At 37.4% G+C, this 18399-nt stretch overlaps 1 protein-coding gene across 2 annotated transcripts; it reads right to left on the reverse strand.

Annotated features, from left to right (window-relative positions):
* Positions 1–4595: 4595 nt before the first annotated feature.
* Positions 4596–18122, reverse strand: RBM11 (RNA binding motif protein 11). Of its 2 annotated transcripts, none has more exons than XM_044251118.1 (5): positions 17987–18122; positions 14229–14391; positions 12850–12922; positions 8660–8756; positions 4596–7108 (listed from the first exon to the last, which is right to left on the reverse strand). In XM_044251118.1, the coding sequence occupies exons 1-5, from the start codon at positions 18080–18082 to the stop codon at positions 6824–6826; spliced, it is 714 nt and encodes a 237-aa protein (XP_044107053.1). In that variant the 5' UTR covers positions 18083–18122; the 3' UTR covers positions 4596–6823. The 2 variants fall into 2 exon arrangements, with proteins under 2 accessions (XP_044107053.1, XP_044107052.1); XM_044251117.1 differs by having other exon boundaries at positions 4596–7111.
* Positions 18123–18399: the final 277 nt, after the last annotated feature.

Here is an 18399-nt window from a genome sequence, read left to right on the forward strand (position 1 = left end):
TTTGACAATATATTAGCCATATGAAAATTAAAATCTTCTGCTCTGGCAAGAAAACACAAAAAATAAACTGGGAAATTATATCTATCTATCTACATGTATATATAGATGTACATATCTATACATATATATATATACACACACACACATATATATATACATGATTGTGAATTTTCTTAAGATAAAAGAGGATTTAAAAATCAGTAAAAAGAACTTTTTTAAAGCTGACACACTGACATGCTGAGACCAAATAGTTTTACCTCTTCTTCCTCCAAAAACTTGTTTAAAATAAGAGTAAGGATAAAAAAAGAAAGAAAAAAAATTTAAAAAAAAAACTAAGCAGAAGAGATTGGGAAAAGAGACAATAACAGAATTTTAGTCATTCTCTAGATCTTTAAGAAAACTAACCAACCCAACAAAAATCTCTCTTAATCACGTATCTTCCTTGAGTTATGGTCTTATTTTTCTCCTCCCTTTTAGAGCAAGAAACTCGAATAAGTTATCTCTGCTTGCTGCCCATCAGTTATTTCTTCTATCCTCACTTGAAATCATTCTGGTCATGCTTTTGCCAGAATCACTCATTGGACAAATTGCCATTGCTAAGTCCAGTGACCAATTCTGAGTCCCTATCTTACCTGACCTATCAACAACATTCGACACAACTAATTATTTCTTCTGGAAATACTTCTTCTGGAAACACTTTGTTCGGATTCCCAGACCCTATGTTCTGCTTGTCATTCTACTGGAGGTTCTTCTTCATCTCTGTAAGGTACAAAATCCTGGCAATACTAAAAGGGCACAGACCTTGGGGCTCATCTCCTTTCTATCTACATACACTTCTTAGATGATCTTATCCAGTCTTGAGACTTGAAATACCATCAATATGCCAAATATGCTGATGTTTAGATCTTCAACCTTCTGGACTCCAGACTTATATATACAAATGTCCTGATATCTCCTATTAGATTTCTGATACACAAATCATAATTAATACGCCCCAAATTCTGCTCAAGATCTTGCTCCAAAACTTGATTCTCCATAGTTTTGCCCATATCAATAAATGATAACTTAGTTATTCCAGTTACTTTGAGCAGATACCTTGGAGTCATTGTTCACCCTCCATTTCCCTCTTTCCCAGGATTAGAATGCTTAGCTTTACCTTTCATCAAGAATCTGATCACTTCTATTGCTACTGTTTCGAGCTAAACAACCATCTTCTCTTGACTAGATAGCTTCAATAGTCTTGATATGTCTGATGATGTCCCACTCTCACTCCCCTCACCCGGTGCACAAGACATCTCCACTCAGCATCTAAGTCCGAGTTGTCACAATGGCCTAGGAGTTCCCAGTAACTTCTGCTCACATCTCATCTGTGATCGACCTCCTCCACCATATTAGCTTCCTTCGCTTTCTTCCCTGAATGCTTCCTCCATGGGGGCCTTTGTATCAGCCATTTCCTCTGCCTGGCGTTCTTCCCTCAGATATGCACGTGGCTTACTTTCTCTCCTGCTTTGAGGTTTTTAGTCCCTAAACATTTCCCTTAAAAAGAAAAGTTGTTTTCCTCGGCAGTTATCAGTTATTAATATCCAACTTCATGTGTTATTTATCTTACCTATTCTCTTTCCACTAGACTTTTACCTAAGAACATGATTTGTTGTTGTTGTTGTTGTTAATGATCTTCATAACCCAAGTTCCTGTATCCTTAAGAGGTTGGGGTGATACTGACAGGAGGCAAGCCATTTTACTTGCACAGATTTAATACTTGGAGACACTCTTCTAAGGACAGGTGAAGAACAAGGCTAAAAATGTGAGGAGAGTTGAGTGTCAGGATGGAAAATTGTTGGGCTACCAGATATCTTTTTTTTTAAGATTTTATTTATTTATTTGAGATTGAGAGAGAGAGAACATGAGAGGGGAGAAGGTCAGAGGGAGAAGCAGACTACCTGTGGAGCTGGGAACCTGATGCAGGGACTCAATCCCGGGATTTCAAGATCATGACCTGAGCCGAAGGCAATCCCTTAACCAACTGAGCCACCCAGGCACCCCTAAATATCTTTTTGTGTGTGTGTGTGTATCCAGGTGATTGCCTTTCTTCCTCCCAGGATTAATTTTCTTGAGAAATGGAGAGTCTCATGCCCTCCCATCATTGCACTCCATGTTTACCTCTATTATGTTGTAGCATTAGCCTGAAATCACCTTTCTCACTGTCCATCTAAGCCAGAAGATCATAAACTTCTTGAATGTTGGGATCAAATTTTTCCACTGACGCTGTGGCCTCAGCACCAAAATCTGTGTTTGGAATGATAATCATTCCTTGTTGATTGATTTGCTCTAATGAATACTCCAAGCAGGAAATGAAAACAACCTGAACAAGGTCACAATGAGAAGTTAATGACCACTTAGAAATGCAGTGAATGGAATTGTCTAGAATAACTCCCAGGGTTTTGATTGGCATGCAAGAGAGTCTGCAATGTTTCCCTTGTGATTAACTTGGAAGTGGGATAAAATCAATGAAGATTTGTTGTCAGCCTGGGGCAAGCATCTGGGGCGAGAGTTATTTTCCTATTCAGGATATTACTAATTGTCTCACATAGAAATAGAAGCAAAGACAATAATTACCAGGTTTCAAATAGTGTGTTGGACTGATCAACACTATTCATTTAAAGCATGTTTTCATTCAAGCTCTCCAAACAAGGTCAAGTAGTTGAAACGGCTATTGTTAGATCCAGGTTCCTTGCAGCAGGTAATATTATGTAAGCTTGTTAGGTGCCAATCATTCCCAGAGTTTATAACACAGGAAATTTATGATGGTCTATTCTTATATACTGTTTAGGTCTTCTAATTATAATGCAAGTAGCCCATGTGTTTCTTAATCCTTATAAAACCTGTTAATATTATAACACGATGGTATTGGGAGCTCGAGAGGAAATTTTACAGGGAACCAGAGAATAGACTACTTGATTTCACCTGCTAAGGGAGTTTTGGCAGGCCCATGAAATAATTTTTGCAGGTCGGGCATGACTGCTAATTGACTTAGTCCACAGTTGCAGTATCATGTGACTTTGTAGAACCCAGTCTAATCAAATATCACTAACAACTTCAGCAAATATCACTGATTGCAAACTGGAGAAGTGCTCACTGAGCTTCCTCAGGTTTGGGGCACAGAAGCAGACATCATTCTTTGTTAAAAAGGTGTCCTTTGCTGGGTGGTAGGATAGCTCTATTTTCAACTTTTTGAGGAACCTCCATGCTGTTTCCCAGAGTGGCTGCACCAGCTTGCATTTAATGGATAATGTCCACAATAGCCAAACTATGGAAAGAACTTAGATGTCCATCAACAAATGATTGGATAAAGAAGAGGTGGTACACACACACACACACACACACACACACACACACACACACGAATACTGTGCAGCCATCAAAAGAAATCTTGCCATTTGCAACAATGTGGATGAGGGTATTATGCTGGCCAAAATAAGTCAATCAGAGAAAAACAATTATCATATGATCTCCCTGATATGAGGAAGTTGAGAGGCAAAGTGGGGGGTTGGGGGTAGGGAAGGAAAAAATTGAAACAAGATGGGATTGGGAAAAGGACAAACCATAAGACTCTTAATCTCACAAAACAAACCGTGGATTGCCGGGTGGAGGGGGGTAGGGAGAGGGTGGTCGGGTTATGGACATTGGGGAAGGTATGCGCTATGGTGAGTGCTGTGAAGTGTGTAAACCTGGCAATTCACAGACCTGTACCACTGGGGCTAATAATACATTATATGTTAATACAAGTTTTAAAAAGATATTCATTAAAAGCAAAAAAAAAAAAAGGTGTCCTTTGAACTTTCTGCATTCAAATATAATTTTTATGGAGATTTATGTATTAGTCCTCATTTTACCCAAAATCAAATCCAGGCTATTAATTCACATTTCTTAATGGGAAATGCGTTAATGAGAGGCTCTTACTTCTGATGTAACTAGCTTTGCTAGGATGTATAGAAATGGAAAATAGAGGTAGGATATGGACACTTTAAACCGAGCTTTGACTCTAGGCCTGAATAGCTCGGTTGGTGTCCCATCAGTTCTTCAGGACAGTGTTCTAAGAGCCAACCCCACTCCTCCAGCCTTTCTTCCTAGGGCCAAGGAAGACAAGGGAACCAAAGGGCCACACTATCATCCAGGGCAGCTACTGAAACCACATCTGTTATGAGGCACATCTGCCTTGAGGAGAATATGCCCAGGCCTTAAGCATATTTAGGCTTATTTTAATTTCCTTAAGTACTTAACATCAAGAGTGCTTCATTATTGTTCAGGTAGGCACACAGGCTGAGAGAGGCTGAAACGGTTCTCTGTTCAGTCACTGAAGTGAGATCAACAATTGTTCCAACCCTCCAGCACCCAGTGTCCATAGTGAAATACTGGTCCACACTGATCACAGAAGAAAATGGGGCAGGAAACTGGGAGACGAAAAAATTGGGGTAATATTGAAAGTGTTGGGTTTGTATTGCTAATGAGACATTCAGGAGGTTAGTTCAGTAGGCACTGGAGGAGACAGTCTGGGGATATGGTTTCAGAAGTACTGCATTGGCAAGAGATGAAAATTTCACTTTTTAATTGCCCAATAATTTATTAGAATTTAGCTATACACAGGAAGAGGTTGACTACTCGGTGTACAATATTCCTGCACCTGGACACTGCTAAAAAAAATGCAATAATTAACTCTTTTTCTTTCATTACACTCTAAATAGATGACCAATATTATTACATCAGAACTTTGTGTCATTATAATAAATTAGTTATTGCTAATCTTGTAATAATTGCATTTAATGCTAAGATTTCAAAGGGGACAACCGTCTTAGTAGCTACACATAGTTATCTTGAATCACAGTTCAGGATGCATAATTTCAGTAAAGATTTCAAGGGGGTGTTTTGCACTCATCTTTTTGACCAACTTTAATTCTAAGTAATTTTTCTCAATGGTTTTGCCACTGACTGATGCATTTCAAAAATTTGTTAAAAAATTAGTGAATATGAGAATAAAAAGAAATTACTTTGGTTCTCAAATTCCAGCCATCTCCTAGCATTTGCAATAGAATGTACACATACATAAAAAAATACATTATGAGAATAGAGAATTAAAATTAGAAAAATAAAACCCTCTAAGGCAAATAATTTATAGAATTTTTAACTCAAAGACACAGCACTGGGAAAACTGATGGTTTAAAATTATACAGAACTGTAGATTATAGTAACATTTTAAGGAAAGTTTGCTATTTTTTTAAAAATGAAAGGGCAAAAGAGGTGTCTTTGCCTTCTTCTGGTTGGCTCAAATTGGCTGACTTTCTAAAGTTGGTACTGGGGTTATTCTTGCCTGTGATGGAAGAAGTTGCAAGAATTCCTCGCAGTTCTAAGATTTCGGTTCATGTAACAGTATTTCAAGGTAATTCTCTTACAAATATATACTCTTACTTGCTAAGAGACATTTCTTAGGTACATATTTTCTATAATGTCAATCACTATGAAATATTGTAGGGCAAAGGTGAACTATAGGTATAAGAGTTGAAGATGTTTTAAATTGCAAAAATGTGAAGGCAAAAAGAAAGTAGCCTGATTATTCAGGAGCATACAACATATATAGATCAAACTATATCAAGCAGTATTTAAGTTTTCATGTTCGTCAGATGGAAATGGATTAATATTTATATTCAAAACTCTACTGCACTGTGTATTTATAATCAAAAGTTAAATTCAATCATTCATTTTGCAAAAACATCTTTATCATTTTAAATAAAGATCTATAAAGTGCTATGCAACCTGCAAAATAGATATCTATAAGCATGGCTTTTCCTATTGAAGTGGGTGGGTACCCCTCAATGAAAGTTGAAGGATTCTCTTAATTAGCCTTAGTAACTAAATACTGTCATCATTATGTCACTGTAGTTCATACGTAGCATCATGTATGCTTATGAGCCACAAAGTTAACAAAGTGTCCAAATAAACCATGAATTTTCATGTACTCTGTCTTCTAAAAATAAATGAACCAGAAATAAGAAACCTGATTTAAGAATATTAAGTATCATATATTAATGAAATATCATTCTGCTTATTGTTCATTATCAAGATTTAAGTATGTCAAATATACTATCTCAAACCCAGTTGGCAAAAGAGGTGCATAATAAATACTGTCATAGCCAACTAATTTTCACGAACTACAATTAAGTGAGAAGTAAACACGCAGGTATTTGTTTATATACACTCATATAAAAAAGGAAGGATCTAAAAACGAGTCCTATCATAGTCATCTTTCCTTTGGTATCACTGTCAGATATTCTCATTTTATGAAATAAACCTGTAGGAAAGTAAGGCTCAGAAGGAACATATATAGACTTAAAAAATAAAATGTTATTCACAAAGGAAACTAAAGCCTGCTTTTCCCTCTTTGTTAGGAACAACAGGAGACTCCTGAACAGTTGCCTAAACCCACCACTCCATGCAGGCAACAGTCCAAGAGAGCAGGGGGCCTTATCCACAAGGGCTCAGTGAGTGACTTCTGATGGATAATTTCGTGCAGTTTCATCATCAGTACTAAAATATAACAACTCATATTTCTTGTTGACAATGTGTCAAAAATACTGTTACAAAAAGTACTACACTGTATTATTTATAAGTTTTTGTCATTCAAGACAAAAATGAAATAGCAAATCAGATGTCGTGGTATATATTTCAAAAAAACACAAGAAATTGGTCATTTAGAAGAATATAGGTTTTTTTTTTTTTTTTTCCTAAGAAAATGAAGACCAGGGTAGACAAATTTCATGTGAACATAATGCTAATATCTTTTCTTTCTCTTACACTTTCGGAACTTTTGGCCGCATCCATTTCCTTTCTTGTTTTCTGTGCTACTATCACTGTCACTGGTTTGTTTTTGCCTCTTTCGTTTATTCGTCTGATACAGGTCAGGGTCACTGGGTTGTTGGTGAGTCCATTCGTAGGAGCTGGGTCCAGCCTCCAGATCTGGAGCGCAGTTCAGTGAAGACGCTGCAGATGTGCTGTTAGGAAGCGGTGCTGCCATCTCATAGTAGGGCAGCTGCAGGGTGGGATTATAGGCAGGCCACTGCTGGGGAAAAAGGACAATCATCTAGCAAAACAAGTCCGAAACATTAAAAGAAAAAGTTAACAGTTTACATGCATTACACAAAAAACTACCGGCAAACTGAACCACGTGTTAGGACAGTGACCTTCTAAAACAGGAATGTGGTAGTTCCCTTAAATTGTTAATGGAAAGATTCAAGGTAGTGTACAGCTTATTACAATACAGATTCTGCCTTAGAGAAATAGAACACAAGCACATACACAGTTTTGTATCTTCTCCTAGTAGCCGCAATACAGAAATAAAAAAGAAACAGGTGCCATCAATGATGCATTTTTTTTATCCCCCCAAATCCCAAATATTGTAATTTCAACATGTAAACAATATAGAAATCATTAATGAGATATTTGACGTTCCTTTTTCTACATAAGTCTTTGAAATTTGGTGTGCATTTTATACTCATAGCACTTCTCAATTTGGATGCTACATTTTCACTGAAAATACTTGATCTGAATTTAGATTACCTAAAATTTGCATTTAAAAAAGTAGATGCACATACCCAAGTTTCTGCAAATATTCTTAAAAATATTCTAATAACTGAACCAAGTATCTGCCTTTAAATTTTAATAAAAGTCAAAATTAAATAAAACTAAAAACTGTGCTCCTTAGTCTCACATGTGGCTAATGGCCACAGGATGGTACAGCATTTTTGTCAACTATTAAGATAGACCCTTCCTTGTTTCTAACTCAAATTTTCAGCTATTCAAAGTAGACTATAGATTAAGAGACAACATGAACTCCGTGTGTGTGCGCACACACGTGTGTATGTGCGTGTGCTGTGTGTCTGTGCTTCTCATCCCTACCAAGGATAACAAATGCTGGGAAGAAGAAAATTGACAATTTTGGATGAGAACAGGTTGTTTTTAATATCTCACTGTAACTAAGAAAAATTTTTTTCCAAAACTTAAATTCTCCATTTTCCTTATGTTTACAAAATAAATGAAAAGGGCTACTTGAAAAGTCTGAAGCTCACAGACCTGTTAGATGTTCACAACAATCATACCCTGTGAATTACAATACCTGTGTCATAGTCCCACATCTGTCTCTAATAAGCTGCACTGCCTTGGGCCTACTGATTAATATCCCCGGACCTCAATTTTATTATGTATAAAATGAGAAGTTGGAAGAAAAAAAATTTCCTAAGTTCGCTTTTAACTTATTGGGACCATAATTATGATTTCTAAGCCAGAACCGTATTACTGAGAGTCTCTGGAAAGAACACAGTTTACCCTACCACTGAGAATCTACATTAAGTTAAAGTTTAAATGAGCACTCTCCACTCCAGCTGTACCTGGACCACACTGCGGCATCACCACCATCCACCTCTCCTGTGCTGACACACCTCCTGAAGGACGAGGTGTGAGGTTGAAGACGACTGCGTTTGAGCAGACTGCCACTGGGGAGACCGTGCTCAGGGCAGCTTCTGCCTTCACCCCAGGTTTAGGTTTGAGAACTTTAAGTTTCATCACAGTCTGTATCATATTATATATTGAACCACAGGCATATTATACTTACCATCTTCTGAAAGAAAAAATATTCTTGAGGTAAAGCTGCACTATTAATTGGAAAGAACTGCATGGGAATGGAAGATCTGCCCACAATTTCTTCATTTCTTTGGGGAGGTAAAAGAAAAATTCACAGAAAGTTAAAATCCCTACACAAAATGTCTTTTTCTTAAAAAAAGAAAAGGTCCTTGTAATTAAAGAACAAAGCTTCTCTAAGACAACTCAGTTAAGATTAACTTTAAACATATGACACAAATAATCAGATATTATACTGATAATATAGTGATATAATACTACCTTAAGTCTTATTAGTTGCTACCTAATGAAATTTCAGTACTTAAAGTCACATCTGGCTTTATGACAGGAAAATGTTAAGCAGCGTTATATGTGTATAAAAAAATAGACACTTGGATATGAAGAGAGCAAAGCAAGTCATTAGTAATCACCAAGGGTACATTCAATCTTCTACAGATTTAAGAAATGAAAGAAATATAGAAAATTTCTCTAATTCATTGTTGAAAATATCTTCACTGTTTAGCTATAAAAATTATGCTCTTTCCTAAAAAGACTGCTAATGTTACCATAAAGTCACGTTTGTGAATTAAGATAATAAAAAGCCCTAATTTAAAAACTAAAGCTGAAGTTTCATTTACAAGTGTCATAACATTTGCTTCTATGAAGATGTTTACCAAATTTCAGTTATAATTACTAGTTAGATTCTATAGCTAGCCTTCACTTATCTACATGCTCCACAGCATTCCACAATTTTAATGCAAATACTAATAATCCTTAGGGAAGGAGGTGTGCTGTGGGAAAGGCAGAGGCAAAGCTGAGGGCAGGTGAACGACAGGGGTAAGGTGGAGAGGTGGACATCCCATTTATGAGAGCTGAGGGCAGTATCGCAAATACCAGAGGAAGAGTCAATTTCACTAAGGAAGGAGTTAGGGGTTAGTTGTTATAAAAAAGTAAACCAAATAAGCATTGAAACTACTGAATTATTGTTCAGAAGATTCCTGATAACCTTTAAAAGAGCACCTTCCATATAACAATGGTGGTTAAGAAGCATGGAGGAGGTAAGGATGTGACAACGAAAGATTTTTCAGGGAGAAGAAGGGGAAAATTTTAACAGTTTGATTTGGAGACAAGGCTGGAGCAGACAAGAACGTGTGTGTAGAGTAAGTGATAGTAAAGAAACAAAGACAAAGTGCAATGAAATTATAGAGTGGGGATGATATGTCTGTAGTAGCAGAAGTGCTAAGACTAGCACCATTATGAAAACAGCTGCAGATTCTCTAAAACGACTATCTTTCCTGTGTGACTCCCAGGGAATGCATAGTTGTTTAGAGAGATGAATCACATGTAAATTGGGAAGAGTTATGAGTTGAACTGTGTCACTCCAAAATTCCTATGTTGGAGTTCTAACCCCCAGTACCTCAGAATCCGACCTTATTTGGAACCAGGGTTGTTGCAGTTGTAATTGGTTAAGACGAGGTCATATTGGAATAGGATGAGTCACTAATCCAACAGGACTGTTGTCTTTTAAAAAGGGGAAAGTTAAGGACAGGTATACACAGGAGAACATCGTGTAAAGATCTGGGTGATGTGTCTACAAGCCAAGGGATGTCAAGGACTGCCAAATAACCAGAAGATACTATGGGAGACACAGAACATAATTTCTCAGAGTCCTCAGAAGGAACTAATTATGTGGACACCTTGATCACGGACTTCGAGCCTCCTGAACTGTGAGACGATGCATTTCTGTTGTTTAAGTATCTCTTTGTGGTTATATGGGAGCTCGAGTAAACTAATACAGGAACTATTTATTAAAAACAAATGGTATGAGAGGCAATAGAAGCATTAAAAAATCCTTTTCAAAGAAAGACCTGGGAAAGACTAAGGCTATACCATGTATACAGTCACATTACTTCCTAGGACACTATAACCTATTCTCATTTTTCCTTTATAATGTAACAAATACTAGAAGACAAGGTACTGCCAATGGAGTATACTGTTACGGAATATACATATAATTCTGATTTTCTACTCTAGAATTTGAGATGATTTAGTTTGTCAACCATAAACACAGAATACAAAAGTTATGACATCTTGAATTGCTTGTCTTTCTACCTCTGCCCAAATAACAATAGCTTGTTTCTTCCTCATTCCTGAGAAAAATTAGGTATGCTTTCCCAGTAGTAGGAGAGAGTAAACTCTCATGTTACATACACGGCTTAATTCATGAGTCTATACGAGGTTCCCTACCAACATAGTAAATTATTCCCTCCTTTCTGGTAACATTGGCTGAAAGTATTTACTGAATACTTACTATGTGTCCAGTATTTTAGACCAGCACACTGTGTTCAACAGTGAATACAGCACACTGTATTACAAAATTTGATTATCACAATAATCTCTGAGGTATGATCCTTGTTTTAGAGATAGATTCCAGTGTGGTGAAATAACTCGTCCAAGGTCATACCATTAATAAAATGGCAAAAGTAAGATTTAAGTTCACATAATTTGATATCAGCACCTCCTTTTTAACTTTTCCTGATTTCACTGATACAGAAATGCTGGGAAGAATGAAGATGTGGAACATACTGTGTTTTATTTAGGAGGCAACACTTTTCCTACAGATAAACCTGTGGAATTGTCAGTCCTCAGTAGCACTCTCTTGTGTCTCAGAGAGATAGAGGGCTTCAGCTACTGTTAGTCTACATGGGAATATTCAGTTCTGCTGCAGAAGACAGAAACAAACAAGATGGATGAAATGCTTGTAATAGACTCTAAATAAGCCAGTAGTTTATGGGTCAGTGATAAAACCTTGTTAGGAACAGAAAAGGCAAATCACTTGGGAGATATAGGCAGAATTTATAATACATGTTAAATATAGACAATAAAAAAGTTACTATCCTGTCAAGTGTACTACAGATAGATTCAACTGATAATATGTGGAATAAGTAAGAGCGTTATAGACCAAAACGGGAAAGAAACAGCAAGTCCTCATCACGTCACCCCTGGGCTAACAGTTACGCTGCTCTTCTTGTCTTTGCTCTGCCTCAGAAATTCAGTTAAAATCTGGGCGCAACTGGCAGACTAGCCACGAAGTGACTCCTGTGGTTTGGTGTATTTGCCCCTAAGTCTCTTTGAGAGAGTGGGCGAGTAAGATTAGCTCCAGGAATTTTCCATACGCATGGAGACCCCTATTAAACCTCATAATCACACTAGCAGTAAGGAAGTCTGACACTGCAGAAAGAACCATGACACACGAATACTAGCGTAACCAGAACACAGTGTGCTGGTCCTGTGGTCCACCTGCACCTGATGCTAAGTGTGCGGAACTATCCACGATCTTTCCTGTTGCTTTTCACTGTGTCTTCTAAATTGGTTTAATAAATGGTATAATTTGGACATCTTAATTCAATTTCAGCCTTTCTCTTCCATGACCTCTGGGAAAACATGCCTGACAGAGTTTTTAGAGGCTACCATTGCATCAAGAAATCAGCCAATACAAAATTTTAGAATATTTGGAAAATTATCATAAAGAAGTTCTAAAAAGTAGTACAATAAATAACAGAATGACTTAAAGTCAGAAGGCTTAATTTCAAGCCTAGCAACTATCACTTTTTCATCTTTATGACCCTGAAACTTAGTTAACTTTTACATCTCTGTTTATTTAAGTATAAAATATGGATAATAGCATCTCTATGATCCATCACAATGGCACCTTGCAAGCTCAAGTGATTTTACATCTATGAAAAGCACAAGGTAAATCATAAAGAAAAGAACACTAGAAATATAAATCTTTCTATTTACTATTGAAAATATTAAAGCTGAACTTTAAATAAAAATATTTTGATTATTAAAATATTTTAATTAAAATATTAAAATATTAAAGCTATTTCTTATATAAAAACACTTTTTTGGGAATTTTTCCTTTTTTTTTTTTTGGAATTTTTCCATTTTTTAAAATTACTTTTCAATGTTCTAAAGTTCATTGTCTATGCACCACACCCAGTGCTCCATGCAAAACACACCCTCCATAATACCTACCACCAGGCTCACCCAACCCCCCACCCCACCTTCCCTCCAAAACCCTCAGTTTGTTTCTCGAGTCCACAGTGTCTCAGGGTTTGTCTCCCCCTCCTATTTCTCCCATATTTATTTGCTTTATCTTTTTGAAAAAATATTTTTAATTACCTGTAGCTGTGTGAATTTATCTTAACACAGCTCTCAAAACTTTGGTTAGCTGGTTCAGAAGAGCGAGAGCTCCCTGTATAAGAAAAAGATAACAAGTAACTTAATGGTACAATTTTTTGAAGTTCTACTGTTAAACCATAGAAAAATTCCAAACCTAAAAGGATGTAGCATTGGTTAAAATTCCTCAATCATATAAGGTACCTGAGTATACCTTTGATCTCCCAAGTAATATTTACAGATTGTTTACAACAAATCAATGATTGAATTATAACCAAGCTTTGTCCAATATACGGCTGTAGGGAAGAATGATACTGACATGGGATCGTAAGATACACGATACTGTGCTGTTCTACATGCTCGTAGGCTAACAATGGCAAAAATTAGTGTTACCTGCATCTTGCAGAGAATGCAAGAGTTCTTTAAACTGCACTGGCCAAAATGGATGCAACCTCCCAGAGGATGTGGAGCAGCCAGCTAGGACGTGTCAGAACACAGTACATTCTGGCCCATCTTACCAGTCTGTGTGAGTTAACCAAACAGGACTTGAAAGCAACGATACAGCCAATTAACCTTTGCAAAATCATTAAAAATATAATAAAAGAAAGAAACACAAGGAGAAACTTTTTCCTTTGCAATGAGGTATTGTTTTCTTATTACCTGTTTTTAGTTTAACAAGAGGAAGAAAGTCAACAAACAACAGATCTGCCAATAGTCTTGCATCATTTAGGGGAGGGAGACACCAGAAGCATCACCTTGTTCAGTCCCTCCAAACAGGAGAGAGGCAGAGGGTTAGTACGATGTTCTCTGGTTATCAAACCCACTTTTGACAGGTGTGTAGGACAAGGCATTTGAGATCATTTGTGTCTGGAAGCTCTTCTTCACAGTAACTGAGGGTCACTCTGTGGCTACTTTTGGCCAGCTACTCTTGCAAGGGCTTAGATCCAGGGCAGGATGTGGAGTATGGTGTTCCCAAGAGAATGATTAAGGCACTTACTCTACCTTCCAAACAGTAGGCATTTGATACCATACGCTAGAGTTGACAAGAAGATTAGCAAATGGCCTTGATGTATTGAAGGCTAGAACTGTTTGCCCCCAATTTATTTAGATTTGCTTAATTTAAAACAGCCAACAGCAACTATCATAGCTACTTGCTGGCTGGTACTAAGAACAGTTTAAATTTTAATATAGAAAAGATGCTATAGGACTGGCAATACTAGTTAACCATATAATATGAATGTCTACATGTATTCTGAGAAAATTTAACAGAGACAACAGGAGCACTTTTTGGGTCTTACATTATGAAAACACAATATTGACACCTCTGAGAACAACACCATCAACAAAACACACTTGGAAGATACATCAGTGGCAAGACCTACCAAATCGATACTGTACATTAATTGGTCTTCCATATAAACGAATTCCATTCAGCAGAGCTATGGCATAAGACACCGATTCAGGGTGTTTAAAGCAGACAAATCCAAAAGTCTTCGGCTTTCCTTCTCTGTCTTTGCATATAGTCACTTTGGTTAACGGCCCAGCCTATAAAAAACTTAAAAAATTATTTTCTCATAAATCTAAAGATTTTTTTTCTTACATTCAGATAAATCAGGTATATTCAACTTCAGACTTCCAAAAAAAGACCTGTTAGCAATAATTGTTTTATGTAGCTCTGTGAATAATGCATTTCCTAACAGTAAATACTGTATTTCATCACACTTTCTGGTATTTTTTGGCTCATCAAGGAAACATTCATGGTGTTAAGAACAGAAGATTTTAGGCAATAGTTCCAAATCTTAAAAGAAATGTTACCCTCTGTCAACATTAACAAAAACAATTTAGAGAGCATTTAAATCTAAGAGTAAAATACTATTTTATCTCCATATGTATTAACTGTATATAACTCAGAAGCAAACTGAAATGACAAACCTCATGTCAGGTTGAGCAAGCCTAAAAAAGTGTTCTATTGTAGCACAGCCCATTTTTTTTTTTTTAATCAAAGTTAACAATTTTGACAAGAGAAACTAGTCTATCATGTGTTTTGGTCTAATAACCCCATTTGGTAAATATTTCCAAAGGAAAAAAATGTTTTAGTAAGTTTACAACTTTTAAGTAGGTTTTGTTTATCTGAGTGAAAAATTAGAAAGGTTCTAATTCCAACAATGGGAGGATATTATTCCATCATGTAGTACTAAAATGGAATAAAACAAACTGAAAATATTCAGATTGTATTGATAGTAAAACCTGTAATTAGTAAGAGAGTAAAAAAGTAGAGTGAAATATTGTAAAAAACAGTAAAACTAAAAAAATTACATGTCCTCCATGATAATGATTACAGGAGGCACCCACAAAGACTTACAAACAACTAAGATTTAATGGCAACTGTCTCATAATTTTTAATTGTACTTTAATGATTGATTACTATTCTCTGTCAAGTTGGATAAAGAAATTGCTTTAATTCTAAAAAAAAATGTTAACTATCATCTTTAAAATGATACTATATTTTAGGGTTCAGTCTTTTTTTTTTTTTTTTTTTTTTCCATTTTCTGCTTTCTTGGGACTAGCTCATCCTCCCTTCTGGTTTCAAGGACCACTTCATCAACAAATCTGTTTCTTACACTCATATCTCCTAGAGACCTCTGTGACTGTTCTTCAAATTCAACATATTTGAAACTGAATTCATTATTTTTATCCTCCAAATGTCTATTTCAGTATTTCTTAGTCAAAGTACAAAAACTTTAAACCTGATTTTCTCACTTCAAAGGATAATCAGAAACTTGAAACATGTAAACTTGAAACTAGTAAAAGGATAAATATACAGTAATAAAATAAATCAATTTTAATCAGTACTGTTCTACTACAGATATTAAATATATGAAATCATTAATGAACAGAATATGCTTAAATTCTATAAATTTGAAGATATACCAAAGCATTTCTTTTTTTTTTTTTTTTTTAAACATTTTTTTTTTTTTTTTAAAGATTTTATTTATTTATTTGACAGAGAGAGATTACAAGTAGGCAGAGAGGCAGGCAGAGAGAGAGAGGAGGAAGCAGGCTCCCTGCCGAGCAGAGAGCCCGATGCGGGACTCGATCCCAGGACCCTGAGATCATGACCTGAGCCGAAGGCAGCGGCTTAACCCACTGAGCCACCCAGGCGCCCATATACCAAAGCATTTCTAAAGATAAATTTCAACAAAACTTGTTTGTAGTAACAATCCCATCAACTTTTAGTCTTTCTGAAGACTAAGTTCATGTGTTTTGAAAAGTCTTTCTAAAAGATACCTCACTTTAGCAAATCTTTACAGAATACAGAAGGACTTGGGCAAAAATAAAAACATATGCTTGGTTGCCTGATCTGTTAAAAGAGATGAACATTTTGCTTAGGTAGAAATTATTCTTTAAAATGAGATTTTATATATATAATATCTATCTATCCATCTTGTAGATCCATACAACTCATATCGATCAAGTTTCTACTGACTAAAAATAATATAAGTGCATGCTTGGGGTCTTTATGTCTACCCGAACCCCTTCACCAACTCCCCTCCTCCTTTCTGGAGGCTCAACATGAGAAAACCTTCAGGGGAAAAAGAACTATAAGGTTTTTTCTTTCAGTTTTCCTTTAATTTTTTTTTCCGTTGTTAGAGTGATAAGTTTCAAATGATATTGGGAGAAATAACTATAAGACAACTATCAGACCAGATTAAAAAGGGCGAATTCAAAAAGATGGAAAATTAGAAAAGTAAGCATAAAAGCCTTAAAATCAACAGTATTTTTCAAATAATAAGGTTTTATGTCCAGGAAAGGAAACTGTGTTCCTGAGGAAGGGGGGGGGCAGTGGACTGTCTTTATGAAATTGTATTTGAGATTAACAGAAGACAGAAATTTAGGGCCTTTCAAAAAACATGTAAAGAACACTTTTCATCGCTAGTGCTATCACTTAGTCCTAGAAACTTAGTTTTGCCATTGTCTGCCTTGCAACCTGCCCTTATTCTGATAGGGGGAAGTCTTTCTTTCTTGATTTCTCTTGATATTAGTATTAGCAGTATTAATAATAGTACTATTACTGGTAGCGGTAGCAGCAGCAAGCACTTAGAAATGCCAAGTTCAATTCTGTTTTACCTGGATTAATTTATTTAATCTTCCCACCACATCATATTGTAGATGCTATTACTACCATTTGACATTTAAGGAAAAGTGCAGGACTGAGATACTCATTTACTTGCCCAAAGTCCCATCGACGTTAGACGTTAAGACATTAGAGTTCATATCCCCAAACAACCTCAATATATTATGTATCCTTCTCTTTTTAGATTACCCTAGATCATGGTAATTAATTTTAAATTTCTCCTTTTAGAAGGACCAAGGGTTAGCTCTTGGTTAGCTCTTATATTTGTATATTCAGCATTTTATTTCGTGTTTGTCATGTAACGGCTAGACGAACGGCTGGATGAGTAGATCACGTTAGAAAAGTGACACCTACATGTAGACCATAGGTGAGTGTTTACAGGGGACAGAAGGCTTACTCATGAAGGTCCTAAGTCTCGAGAAGTTTCCAAAAGGTCTTCTTGGCATGAGAAGAAATACAAGGAACTGCCCAGGCAATCAACTGGTTATAGTCAGGATCTGACTGTCGGAGTCATTAAATCTCACTTGACCATACTGTAGTAAAAACACCCTCCACATGAAAGGGCTTGGGGGAATAAGACATGTATAGGGCAACGTTTTAAAATCTATACCATTCATTTCGCTGGATGTAAGACATGACGGTTCTTATGACCCGAAGGAAGGTAGTGACACGGCTGTTTTCTGTTTTGCCTTAGACACCCAAGGCCCAGGTAGTCTCCGCAAAGCGGAGAGAGCTTTGGCGGGGGGTGGGGGACATGAACTGGGGGGAGCCAAGTCACCGCCCACCCCGAGAGCTCTACTATGGGGATGAAGCACATATTCTATCACTTCACTACCAGCTGCTCACCTAGGGGCAGGTGTGCGAAAACGGAACACATTATAAACCCGGGCACAGGATGCCGCGGGAAGGTGGCCGCGCTTCGGATGGTCCAGGTGCGCCCCGCCCCTCCGGCTGTGCTTCCGGCTCGACGCTGCCCGCCCCTCCGCCGCCCCCGGCCGACGATACCTGAAGGAATAGCTCGTAAAGAATCTCCTCCCTTACTCGGGCCTCTAAATTCCCCACAAACACCGTCCTGTCGGCCTCCTCCTGAGCAGGGAACATCCCTCCGGTCTCGGCCCGAGGATGGAGGAGGTCTCCAGGCCCCGCCCCCTCTCGTCGCTTTTCTGCGCCGCTCGGAACGCGGGAGCGGGGCGGGCGACGGGAGCGCGCGCGCCAGGGGCGGGGCGGGGCGGGGCTGCGGGGCCACGCCCCCCAGAGGCTTGAGGGAGCCGCCCATCGCGCCTCCACGTGCGTCGGATGCGGGCGGAGACCCTGGGAGAGTGAGTGAGAATAATAAAAAATACTGCGCTCTGGGTTTTGGCGTTTAGCTTGTGGAGTGCCTTCCATTTTCCTAGATACAGCATTATTAATTGACTTCG

The sequence above is a fragment of the Neovison vison genome, chromosome 6 (genome assembly GCF_020171115.1).
Source record: "Neovison vison isolate M4711 chromosome 6, ASM_NN_V1, whole genome shotgun sequence".
Lineage (NCBI taxonomy): Eukaryota > Metazoa > Chordata > Mammalia > Carnivora > Mustelidae > Neogale > Neogale vison.

Bases quoted from the DNA above. Each gene is read 5' to 3' on its own strand.
- RBM11 (XM_044251117.1), bottom strand. From the start codon at position 18,082: ATGTTCCCTGCTCAGGAGGAGGCCGACAGGACGGTGTTTGTGGGGAAT. The intron at 14,392-17,986 runs GTATCGTCGGCC...AGTTTTTTATAG, and splicing joins TTTACGAGCTATTCCTTCAG to GCTGGGCCGTTAACCAAAGT. The intron at 7,112-8,659 runs GTAAGTATAATA...CTTTTTCCCCAG, and splicing joins ATTTTTTCTTTCAGAAGATG to CAGTGGCCTGCCTATAATCC.